General features: G+C 45.7%; 1 protein-coding gene across 6 annotated transcripts in view; it reads left to right on the top strand.

The window, feature by feature from the left end:
- Positions 1-12,032, top strand: part of mlxipl (MLX interacting protein like) — a 273,904-nt gene that overhangs the window by 31,360 nt on the left and 230,512 nt on the right. For all 6 annotated transcript variants that reach the window (XM_085964155.1, XM_085964156.1, XM_085964158.1 and 3 more), the window contains exons 2-4: positions 5,447-5,553; positions 7,421-7,503; positions 11,750-11,839. In XM_085964155.1, coding sequence (XP_085820281.1) covers positions 5,447-5,553; positions 7,421-7,503; positions 11,750-11,839 — 280 coding nt within the window. The remainder of the gene's footprint in view (positions 1-5,446; positions 5,554-7,420; positions 7,504-11,749; positions 11,840-12,032) is intronic.

Raw genomic sequence — 12,032 nt, 5'->3', positions numbered from 1 at the left:
GGTTGAAAGGAGATTTGATAGAGGTGTTCAAAATCATGAGGGGCCTAGACATTGTAGATAGAGAGAAACTGTTCCCATCGGTCACCAGAGGACACAGAATTAAGGTGATTGGCAGAAGAACCAAAGGCAACATAAGGAAAATCTTTTTTACACAGCGAGTGGTTAGGATCTGGAATGCACTGCCTGAAAGGGTGGTGGAGGCAGATTCAATCATGGCTTTCAAAAGGGAATTGGATAAGTACCTGAAGGAAAATAATTGCAGGGCTTCGGGGCAAGGGCGGGGGAGTGGGACTAGCTGAACATCTCTTGCAGAGAGCCGGCATGGGTTTGATCGGCCGAATGGCCTGTGTCGTAACCATTTTATGATTCTGAGTGTTGAATGGGGTACAGTGTGTGCGTGAAATGGTGGGGAGTTGGTTGGGGTACAATGTGTGTGAGGGTGGGGACTCTGAGATGGATGTGGTACAGTGTGTGAGGGTGGGGCGTTGGATGTGGTAGAGCGTGTATGTGTGAGGGTGGGGAGTTGGATGTGGTAGGGTGTGTATGTGTGAGGGTGGGGAGTTGGATGGGGACAGTGTCTGTGTGAGGGTGGGGAGTTGGATGGGGACAGTGTCTGTGTGAGGGTGGGGAGTTGGATGGGGACAGTGTCTGTGTGAGGGTGGGGAGTTGGATGGGGACAGTGTCTGTGTGAGGGTGGGGAGTTGGATGGGGACAGTGTCTGTGTGAGGGTGGGGAGTTGGATGGGGACAGTGTCTGTGTGAGGGTGGGGAGTTGGATGGGGACAGTGTCTGTGTGAGGGTGGGGAGTTGGATGGGGACAGTGTCTGTGTGAGGGTGGGGAGTTGGATGGGGACAGTGTCTGTGTGAGGGTGGGGAGTTGGATGGGGACAGTGTCTGTGTGAGGGTGGGGAGTTGGATGGGGACAGTGTCTGTGTGAGGGTGGGGAGTTGGATGGGGACAGTGTCTGTGAGTTTAGTCTGGAGGTGGTGGACTGCCTTTGTAAACTGGTGGTGGGGTTGGAGGTGGCAGATTGACTGTCGAAAATATTGAAAAGTTTACGTGGCTCCATCATAGAGCTGTAAGAGTTTACAGTACACAACGAGCCCGTTTCACCCATTGTGTCTGGGTCAGCTCTTTGCTACAGAAATCCAAAACCAATAAATTAATGGAAAATATTAGAGAATTTGTTCAACTAAAGGAGGACAAAGTGCCAGGACCTGACCAGATACACCCAGGATCTTGAGAAATGGGGCAAGAAATAGCAGAGGCCATCAAAAGTATACTTCAGGATTCCACTGGAGAGTGTTCAATGTAATACACATTTTTGAAAAGAGTGAAAGAGCTAACCTGGGTAATTAAGGCTAATTAGTTTAGCATCTGTGGTAGAGAGTAGTTTGGAATCTTTAATGATAAAATTACTCAATACGTAGATGACAAGAATATAATTAGAAGCATTAAAGACCGAGTTCAGAAAGGAAGAGCGAGCTTAACAAGCCTGATAGAGCTCTTTGAGGAGGTGACAGATATGGTGTGATGGAGGAAATGCGGTGGATGTGGTGCACATGGACTTTCAGAAAACCTTTGACAAGGTACCATACAGGAGATTATTGGAGAAGATTAAGGGATATGGCAATAGGGGAAGGTTAGCAAGTTGGATTAAAAACTGGTTAAAGGGAGGGGAAATAAGAATAGGAGTCAAGCTAGATCGGTGGTTTAAGGAAAAGGAGATAAATCGATGTTGGAGCATAGGAGGCCATTCAGCCCCTCGAATCTTCCGCTATTCAATGAGATCATGGCTGATCTGTATTCTAACTTCATCCACCTGCCTTGGCTCCATGGGGGAGAAATTCAGTTGTTAGTGCCTCCCGTTAGCGCATTAAGAGGGCGATAAGTGGGGCGCTAACCAACTAGCGCCCGGGCGCGGCGAGACCTGCGCCTCTCGCGAAATTGAGCGGACATTTTGCGGCGGCGCTAAACAATACCGCCACGATCTCCTGCGCCGGCAGATCGCGACGTCATTCGAGTGCGCAACGCCCCGGTAGCGCCCCGGACCGGAAATTGAGTGGCGCCCCCTGCCTTACCGCCTGCCGCTAGCAACGACAGGTTGAGGGGACCATTATACTGTCGGAAAGGGACCAGGGGAGCGCTATTTAAAGGCGACCACTTCCTGCCTTTTTTTGTCGGTGACATTTTTGCACCACACATTCAGAGAGAGAGAGAGAGACTTCTGGAGAGATTCAACGCTGTGTGAAGGAGTTTTGCAGGTTGGTTTTGATTTGCCCTCCCTTGTATCGATTTAGAAGAGACTGTGGGGGCTGCACTCTGAGCTCTTTCCCTGGTTCTCTCTATTGTTCTTTCCAGCAGATTTGATGTACAGGTCTCTCCAGGCCGAGATTCAGGCCGAGATTCAAGGCTGCAATGAGCAGGATGTGGATGGAGAGCAAGATCAACCCTCCCCTTTAAGAAAAAAACAGAAAATGCTGGAGAAACTCAGCAGGTCAAGCAGCATCTGTGAAGAGAGAAACAGAGTTAACGTTTCAGGTCGATGACCATTTGTCAGAACTCCCCTTTAAGAATTGGACAGTGCCAGTGTGTCTGTGTTCCATTGCTGACTGACATCACATGAGCTTCACCAGCGCTGTGAGGTAGCGCCTCGCTCCTCGGCCTTAGTGCCTTAAGAGAGGTGTGTAGCGCCTGATTTAGCGCTCCAATCACCTCCAGGGGCGATAGAGACGAATTTTGCAGTAGGCGGCGATAATCACGCCTCAAAATGATCGATACCGAATTTCTCCCCCCATATCTCTTAATACCCTTGTCTAACAAAAATCTATCAATCTCAATTATTAATTGAGCAATCATCTGCTGCTTTTTGTGGGAGAGGCATCCAGATTTCACTCATTGAGTGAAGAAGTTTCTTAACCGTAAAATTTCCAGGCCATTCAGGAGAGAAGTGACGTCCACTTATCCTGGACTCCCCCACCAGCGGAAAATGTTTCTCTCTATCTACACTACCAATTCTTTTCAAAATCCTAAAAGCTTCAATCAAATCACCCCTTAACCCTCTATATTCCAGGGAATACAAGCCCAGTTTATGTAATCTCTCCTCATAATCTAACCCTGGGAGAGCCCTGGTATCATTCTGGTGAATCTGCGCTGCACTCCTTCCAAGGCCAATACAGGAAACTTTCTGGTATCAGGCATGGACGGGACCGACCTGGTGCCGGTCCATCAACAATGCCGGATAACCGAACGCTATAGTTAAAAGATACGGAGCTCAGAGCTCCGTATAAAGCAACAAACCCTGTTGCTTACGGCTTCAAAACAATCGGCACAAGTTGCAAGCATCTCTGTAGCTTAGCAACAGCTTCAGCTACACCCTTGCACAGCAACAAATGGAGTAAAAAAAGTAACTAAAAGTAAAAAAAGTTACCTGAATCGACTCCTGAATTTTGCCAGTGGATAGAGCGTTCTGGTTATTTAGTGGCTGGTTAATCGAAAGCTTCCTGTATATTCTTTCTAAGGAGCGGTGCCCAGAACTGTACACAGTGCTCCAGGTGTGGTCTAACCAGGGCTTTGTATAGCTGTAGCAAAACTTCTTCCTCTTTATATTCCAACCCTCTCGATATAAAGGCTAACATTCCATTAGCCTTTTGATTATTTTTTGCACCTGACGACTACATTTTAGTATTTGGACAATTTGTTCACCAGGGCAAACTCTTCTCGGTTTACCCCTGGAACACTGCCAGTAGCTCGAGGGAATACTGCACCTGTAGGGCATCCTGTGACCATCAAGGCCCCAAAGCCAACATACTCATGGCCTTTTAGAACAGACAGAGAGACCATTAAAATGTATTCTGTGACCAAAACTCAAAATGATATATGTAGTAGTCACAATGCTTTAATTTCACAGCAGTTCATCCTGCTGCCATATTTAGAGGGGCTGAAAGACTGAATGACTGGCTCCTGAGTGAACAAGCATATTCTCTTCAGCCCATGTTCACGACCTCCATGAAACAGCCACCAACGAAAAATGAATGGTATTGTAATGAGACCGATGCATGCACTGGATCGCAATACAACATAGGTTCAGATGCTTGGAAAGATTTGTGGTGAGGATCAAGCTTTGGATGCCAAATTATCAAAAATCACAATGATGTCACTGAAGTAAGCAACCCATGTGCCACCTTATGCAGGTCCATGAACATGTGGCATGTGGATAGCTTCTGTTGGCAGCATGATTGCTGGTCCCAAATGCAGGATTTATAAGCATCATTAGAATCTTGTTCCAGTGCAGTAGCAAAGTCTGCCTGGCAGCAACATGGGCATGAATGAGCATGTGTCAAAGAGCTGATAGGCTGCCTGCAGACTTCTTTCTGCCTCTGTGAAGCTGCTCCAGGTTGAGAGAGAATTCTTGTGGCATGTATGCTATGACCATGTGCTTAGAGTAGGCAAGTACAGGAAACTTTCGTTTAACCGGAGGTTAAATGTCCGGAAAGCTCTCTCTACCGGCAAAATTCAGGAGCCGTTTCCTATAAGTTTTTTTACTCCTCGTTGCTTTTTTTTTTCCAGTCAGGCTCTGCAAGGTCTAGCTGAAGCTGTTGCTTAGCTACAGAGACGCTTTTAAGCTGCGGCCGACTGTTTTGAAGCTGTTGCTAAGCAACAGGGTTTGTTGATTCACACGGAGCTCAAAAGCTCCTTATGTTTTAACATTAGCGCTGGTTTCTACGGCAGTTTTGATGGTACAACACCAGCTCGGTCCCGTCAGTGCCGGATACCAGAAAGTTTCCTATACTGGGTACTTTTACCGTGTAATCCTCCTGAGCCCTACATACTCTCCTTGCATTTACTCAAGACTTATGGATTCGAGAGACTACATTCACTGGATTGTATCTAGTCATGTATTCTGAGCACTGCTTCTGATAGGAGAGTGCTTCTAGGTTCTAAAGAGAGTGATTCTCCTGTGAGGCATAGGTTAGAGCAACAGGTCAAGGGCATAATCCACAATGGGTCAGTCCTGCTCACTTGTTTTCTGGCCTCCAATCTTGTTTTACCTAAATATTGTTTTCCAGGTGTTCATTGCAGCATCACTTTAAGATCTGCTGGTTCACTGGCTATCTTGTCCATGCATGAAGTGTGCTCCCTACACCTGGGCCAGTGCACAATAGTTGTAATGAGCTGACTGTGTGAAATCACGAGAGGTAAGCAGTGCTGGCACAATGTGGCTGGTGCACAAGTTGTATCGGTTTTGAAGAAGGGTCAAACCCGAAACGTCAACTCAAATTTCTCTCCACGGATGTTGCCTGACCTGCTGAGTTTTTCCAGCATTTTCTGTTGTTATTTCGGATTTCCAACATTGCAGTATTTTGCTATCGTTGTATCGGTGCTGCTTGGCCTGGATAACTGACTCTTTGTATCAACTTATGTTTTGCTCTCATTTTTCGTTTCAGTGGAAAGCTGGTGTCTCCGAAATGGAAAACGTTCAAAGGCTTAAGACTTCTGTGGAGGGACAAAATTCGCCTGAACAATGCTATCTGGCGGGCCTGGTATACCCAGTGTATGTATAATAATCACTCCTCCCTTCTGTTCTTATTCACGGCCTTTCTTTATCCATTTCTGCTTTGTATAATTTTGGGGGATGTACCTGGGGTTTGTTCTATTCCTTGGCACCCGTTTGGATCGGAAGCAATGTAAAGGAGCATGCATCTGTCTCATTACAATACCATTCATCTTTTGTTGGTGGTCATGAACAGGGCTGAAGAGAATATGCTTGTTTGCTTAGGAGCCACCCATTCAGTCTTCCAGCCCCTATAAATATGGCAGCATGATGAACTGCCGTGAAGTTAAAGCAATTATAAACATAGTGAAAAGCTGAGGCCACAGTACAGATCCCTGGGGGACACCACTAGTCACATCCTGCCAATGTGAGTACACACCCATTATCCCTACTCTCTGTCTCCTAACCAATTCCCTACCCATGTCAAATAGGTTGCCTCCAATTCCTCGAGCTTTCATGATGAACCTCTTGTGCGAGTCGATCCACCTATGAGAACATGCTTACTAATCATAAAAATTAAATTAAATTATCTTTTATAGAGCTTCAAGATTTTACTCAAATGCTGAGGTGTTGGTCCCCTGGCAGTTAAGAAGTTATGATCTCTAGGAGTCAGGCAGCTCCTGGCCAACCTACTTTTGCCCTGTACCATCACAACCATCCAATGCTGTTGAGGCTGGGGGTCAATTGAAAATGTCAAAACTGAGATTGATGGATGGAGTTAAGATACAAATCAGCCATAGTCTAACTGAATGGCGGAACAGGGTCAAGGGGCTGAATGGCCTCCTCCTGTTTCTATATGGCTGTAAACAACTAAAAGGCAATGCCTTCGTTGGTAGCTATGATCCTTTTCTCTCCCTACATAATATAATATACATCTCCCCTATATCCATATATGTATATTTCTGCTCCTAAATGTCAGTTTGGCTCAGTTTCATCCCTGATTTTAGCACATTATCCAAGCTGACACTTTAGTGCAGTAATGCGGGAGTGCTGCATTGTTGGAGGTGCAGTCTTTTGGAAGAGATATTAAAGTGAAGCTCTGTGGTACTATTTGAAGAGCAGTGAGTTCTCCTGAAATGTGGCCAAACATATGTCCCTCAACAAAAACCACCAAAACAGATTAACCCATCATTGTTTATCTCATTATTGTTTGAGGGACCTTGTGTGCAAGCCAGTTGCCATGTGTACAAAATAACAGTGACTGCATGCCAAAAGTTGGCTAGACTAGTGTCGCAACTCTACATATTCCTGGAGGTTTGGTCACGTTGACAGTTGATCTCATGATGTTTGACCCGCCCCCCGCGAGAGCTGCGCCCTCCCACCGTGCCCTCCCCCCCCCCCCCCCCCCCCCCCCGGCGAGAGCCGTGCCCTCCGACCACCCCCGCCCCGGCCGGCCGGCCGGCTGGCCCCGCCCAATGCCACCAGAGATAGGGAGGGGCAACACCATGGAGGGACTTAAAAACAAGAATGAGAATTTTAAAATCGAGGCGTTGCTTAACCGGGAGCCAATGTAGGTCAGCGAGCACCGGGGTGATGGGTGAATGGAAGTTGATGCGAGTTAGGACACGGACAGCAGAGTTTTGGATGACCTCAAGTTTATGTAGGGTAGAACGTGGGAGGCCAGCCAGGAGTGCGTTGGAATAGTCAAGTCTCACCCCTGCCTATTTCTTGTTGTTTGACAGAATTGATTAGGCTCCATAGAAACGCAAGTCAACCCGTTCTTTCTGTCAGCAGGTTTTGCCTGTCTCGGGATCAGTGATGAGGTCTTTGTGCCATGAATGTTCAAACATTGTCGTGTTTCAGATGAATTCAATTGTTAGGTCAAATTAATGTTTCCGCAGAACTGATTGTTTTGTACTTCTCATAGATGTAGAGAAGAGGAAAAATCCTGTGTGTGGGTTTATCACTCCATTGGAAGGAACTGAGGCCGATGAACACCGTAAACCAGAGGTCAGTAGAACCCACTTGTTTTTTTCCTTGTAACAGTTATGACTAACATCAGTAATGAGTAAAATGATGGAAACCATTTTGAGTTATAGGCCTCGATTTTCATTGAGCCGTGGAGTCGGGATTGGAGGCGTGCGGGGGGTTAAATTCCCGAAATCGGGGGTCCCGACCCCATCCCGCCCCAAACCCGCCTCCATGCCAATTTCAAAGGAGGTGGGTACCCGCCCCGCACTGGGACCCGCCTACCCGAGGCAGGAAGGGATTAGTGCCAATTAACTGCCTGTTAACAGGTAGTTAACAGGCAGTTTTTAGCCTAATCCCTATTTTTAAGCTTGAACTGTGGGAATCCCGACGGCTCCAAACCACGCCAAGTTGGAGGAGTCGGGCCGTCGGGGTTCAGGTGAGTGATGTGTGCATGAGTGCAAAGGTAAGTGTGTTTGGTGTGTCTAAAGTGATTAAATAAGTTTTACATACATTTTCTTACCTTTTCAGCCTTCCTTCCTCTAGGTTCAGGGAGTCCCTCATCTCACCGGCACAGAAAGCAGAATGGCTGCGAACTGTCAAAAGTGACAGCCTACAGCTTCCTGTGCAGGAGAGATTTCTAACTGAGTCTGTGGAGAAGGACTCAGGTTAGAAGTAAGACTGTCAGTGTTTGACAGCTTCAAACGTCTTGACAGATGAAATTTCAGTCTGTGATGTCACCGCTGGGCGGGCTCAACAAGGTCAATCAAGTTAAAATTGCGTGGATTGGCTGCATCTCGATGGAGGCGGGACTACAACCCCGAAAGTTGTAGTTCCGCCTCCTTCCCGACTTCTGAATGAAAATCACCCCCATAGTCTTAATAAGAAACTGAGACTGTGGATTCCCGGGGTACGGCTATGGTTGACAAACTTCTTTGAGAATGTTACAAATAAAGTAGATAGTGAAGTTCCTGTGACATCATTTGTTCAGATTTTCAGAAAATCACAAATGACACAACTGTTTAAACTAATAGCTGACCTCTATCCCAGACAGGACTTGGGAAAAATCTACCAATAAAAATCTGGAAATAGCTTAACATACTTCTTAAAAATTTCTTTTCTCAGCCTGCCAACAAGGTCAAAATAAGGTTTCTAACATCATAAACACATTTAAAAATGACCTATTTTGCATTAACATGAGGAAGTTTATCTATAAATTGTCTTTGACTACCATCAGGTTTCAGCATCTCTCACTTATCTTGGGTTTCATGTTGATAATTGCCTGGACTTGATCACTGTCACTTAAAGGAGTTACCCACCATGCAGTGCAATTCCCAGAATGCCATAGTGTGACCTCTCCCCACTCATCTTGTCCATGAGACCCACCTCCTGCTCCCTCGACCCTATTCCCACCAAACTGCTGACCACCCAACTTCCCATCCTGGTCCCATATTAGCTGATATTGTTAATGGTTCTCTCTCCTCAGGTACTGTATCACTCCCCTTCAAATCTGCCGTAAACACCACTCTCCTGAAAAAACCCCCCAACTTTGACCCCTCTGTCCTTACAAACTACTGCCCCCATCTCCAACCTCCCATTTCTCTCAAGTCCTTGAATGGGTTGTTGCGCCTCAAATCCGTGCCCATCTTTCCCGATCCTTTACCTGACTAATAAAGTTAAGGTAGGTCCTTATCAAGTGTAATTTATTGATGTTACAAGGAGCAATATGTAACACCACTGTGAAACAGTATTCTCTCCAGATATTTATTTCATGGAAAATAAAACAGTTTGCTGGTTTACAATTGACATTCATTTGAATAATGCAGATTATGGGGGTATTCTATAGGATAAACAGGTTGTCTTGTGTGGCTCTAACATCCTGAGGGAGTGATGGAGAAAGTCTGAACACCAGGCTTCCCTTCCCCTATAGCCGCCCAGGGGTTTGCTGTAACATAGACCAATACCGAGGGACTGCCCAGCAACAGGTGCTTGGTGACCTACACATGAATGGAATGGGACCTTTTTCTGTTCAGGAAGGCAGTGTGTAAGCTCACACACAGATTACCCAAAGGGTCTTAGGAGTTGTACGGCATTTTATTCAGGAGCGGCAGTTTAAGTTAAGTACAACACGCAATCAAGATAGACATACGATCGTGACAAGCAGCTGGTGTCTGTCCCGATCGGACAGATGGCTGGCGTGTGTGAACAGCTCTTCCCTTCCCTTCACCGTCTGTGCTAAAAGCTCTTTAGATGTCTCTTTTACTCTTTTTAGGGGTGGGCCTGGGGTAGATTACCAAAGATACAGTCAACAACCTTTCTAGCACACAAGCAGCAGACAGCTAGTCTGGAAACAAGGTCACCACCATGGTGCAGAATGTTATAACATCCGCAGGGAACCGAGAACATCAGCAAATTCTAAGCGTCTATCCAGTTATTCTAACACCAGTCTGAAGAGAATTTTTTGTCAAGTTATTTCTTCCAATTCACGATTTCTTACAAGTGGAATCCATGGTAGGCATCGCTTTGGGGAAAGGAATGAGTGCCGTGTTCTCTCATGCTGCTGGTGGCATTCCACAGGGAAAGTTATGAAAGAGTTCACCCGGAAAACAACCTGTCACCAAGGGGTATGGAATTAGGAGAGGGTTAACAAACTGAATTCGAAACTAGTTCGAAGGGAGAGAGTAGGAGTTAAGGGCAGTGGAAGTGGGTCGTGGTGTCCCACAGGATTTTGGAACGGTTTCTGTTCACTGTGCATCAATGATTTGGGTTTAGTACTTTGTGCAGTTTTGGGCTGTACACTATAAGAAGGATAGCGAGGCGTTAGAGAGGCCACAATGAAAATTCACTACTTTGCTGCCTAGTTTGAGGAGATACAAATACAAAAAGACTTGAAAAATTGGGACTGTTTTTGTTTGAGGAGGTAATAGGGTGAATTGATAGAGAGGTGTTCAAAATGATGAAGGAATGGGAGAGAGTAGATAGAGACAAAGTGGCTGAGGATTCAGAATGAGGAAACCTAGTTATAAGGTTAAATGTAAAAGATTTCGGACAGAGCGCAGGAGAAACTTTTTTTTACACAGTGGCTGTGGAATGCTGTACCAGGGTTAGTGATTGAAGCTGAGATCGTGTCATCATTTAACGCCACATTAGATAGGTAGTTGACGGAAAGGGGGATAAACGATTGAGATTAGGGTAGGCATGGAATTATTGTTAGTCATCGTGGGTGTTTACCCTCCACATCTGCAAATAGGCCCCATCACATTTTACCCATCCTTTTCCCATATCCCTTCATCCCCTTTTCCTTCTTCCCCCCTATCCAATCTAACCTTCAACCTCCTTGTAGTTTCTGCCTCAGCCTCTAACCCTGGGAGTGAATTCCACAGCCTCACAACTCCGTGTAAAGAAGTGTCCCCTGCCCTCTGTTCGAAATCTCTCATTGAATCTTGTATCTATGGCCCCTCAACTACTGCAAACAGTCTGCTTCTATATACAGGAAACTTCACGATATCCGGCACCGACGGGACCGGCGTGATGCCGATCTATGAAAACTTCCGGACAGACCAGCGCTAATGTTGAAGGATACGGAGGTTTTCATCTCCGTATCTGACAACAAACACTTGCTTAGCAACAGCTTGTAAACAGTCGGCCCATACCTTGGAAGCGCCTCTGTAGCTTAGCAACAGCTTCAGAGAGGCTTTCCAGAGACTGACTGTTTAAAAAAATGCTAGGAGAAGAAAAAAAAAGAAAAAAAACCTAACAAAACGGCTGCTGATTTCTGCCGTTAGATCGAGGTTTCCGGCCATACAACCTCCGGATAAACCAAAGTTTCCTGTACCCTGTCCCATCTTAAACACTTCTATCATATTGCCCCATAATCTGCATTGTTTACATCATTCATTGCAAAGTACTTCCCCCACCTCTCTACAATTTGTTCTAAACATTTATGAAGAGATGGTCAGTCAGGTATTTCCATCTCGTGGAGATCCATTTCCGGTCTCTGCTTGTACCCTGAGCTGCACTTGTGATGTTTGCAGCAACAGCTACATTCATAGAATCATATAGCACAGAAAGAGGCCATGACATCATTCTCTGAATGTCTCGCAAAACCTTCCTGTTGGTTACCTAAATGCAACATATTAAACCTGGGCATCGGGCTCACTTATGTGGTTCAAACCTGTAATGTAGCGAGTCCCTGAAACATGGCACACTTGTTCCAGAGCATCAACTGGGGCACTTTCTGTTTACTGCTTCCTGTAATAATCAGTAAGTTTGTTTCTCCCTGTTACAGGCAATCGTATTGGAGGGCAACTATTGGAAAAGGAAGATTGAGGTTGTAATTAAAGAATATCATAAATGGAGGATCTATTTTAAAAAGAGAGTGAGTACAGTACTGTTTTCTTTATTTGTGTCTGTTTCTGTTTAGTAGTGTTGGGGAGTAGCATGTGTTATGGTACTCGGTCAGGAAATCTGTGATAGAATTTTACACAAACATTGGAATGCTGACTGTTCTAATGCTCTGCTTTAATGCTGTGCTCTACCTGAAGCCATGCAGGAAGAATGTGAGCCACTAG

This window comes from Somniosus microcephalus, chromosome 22 (genome assembly GCF_052327205.1).
Source record: "Somniosus microcephalus isolate GS21.2 chromosome 22, FLI_Smic_1.0, whole genome shotgun sequence".
Lineage (NCBI taxonomy): Eukaryota > Metazoa > Chordata > Chondrichthyes > Squaliformes > Somniosidae > Somniosus > Somniosus microcephalus.
This window is presented reverse-complemented; position numbering and strand designations above follow the sequence as displayed.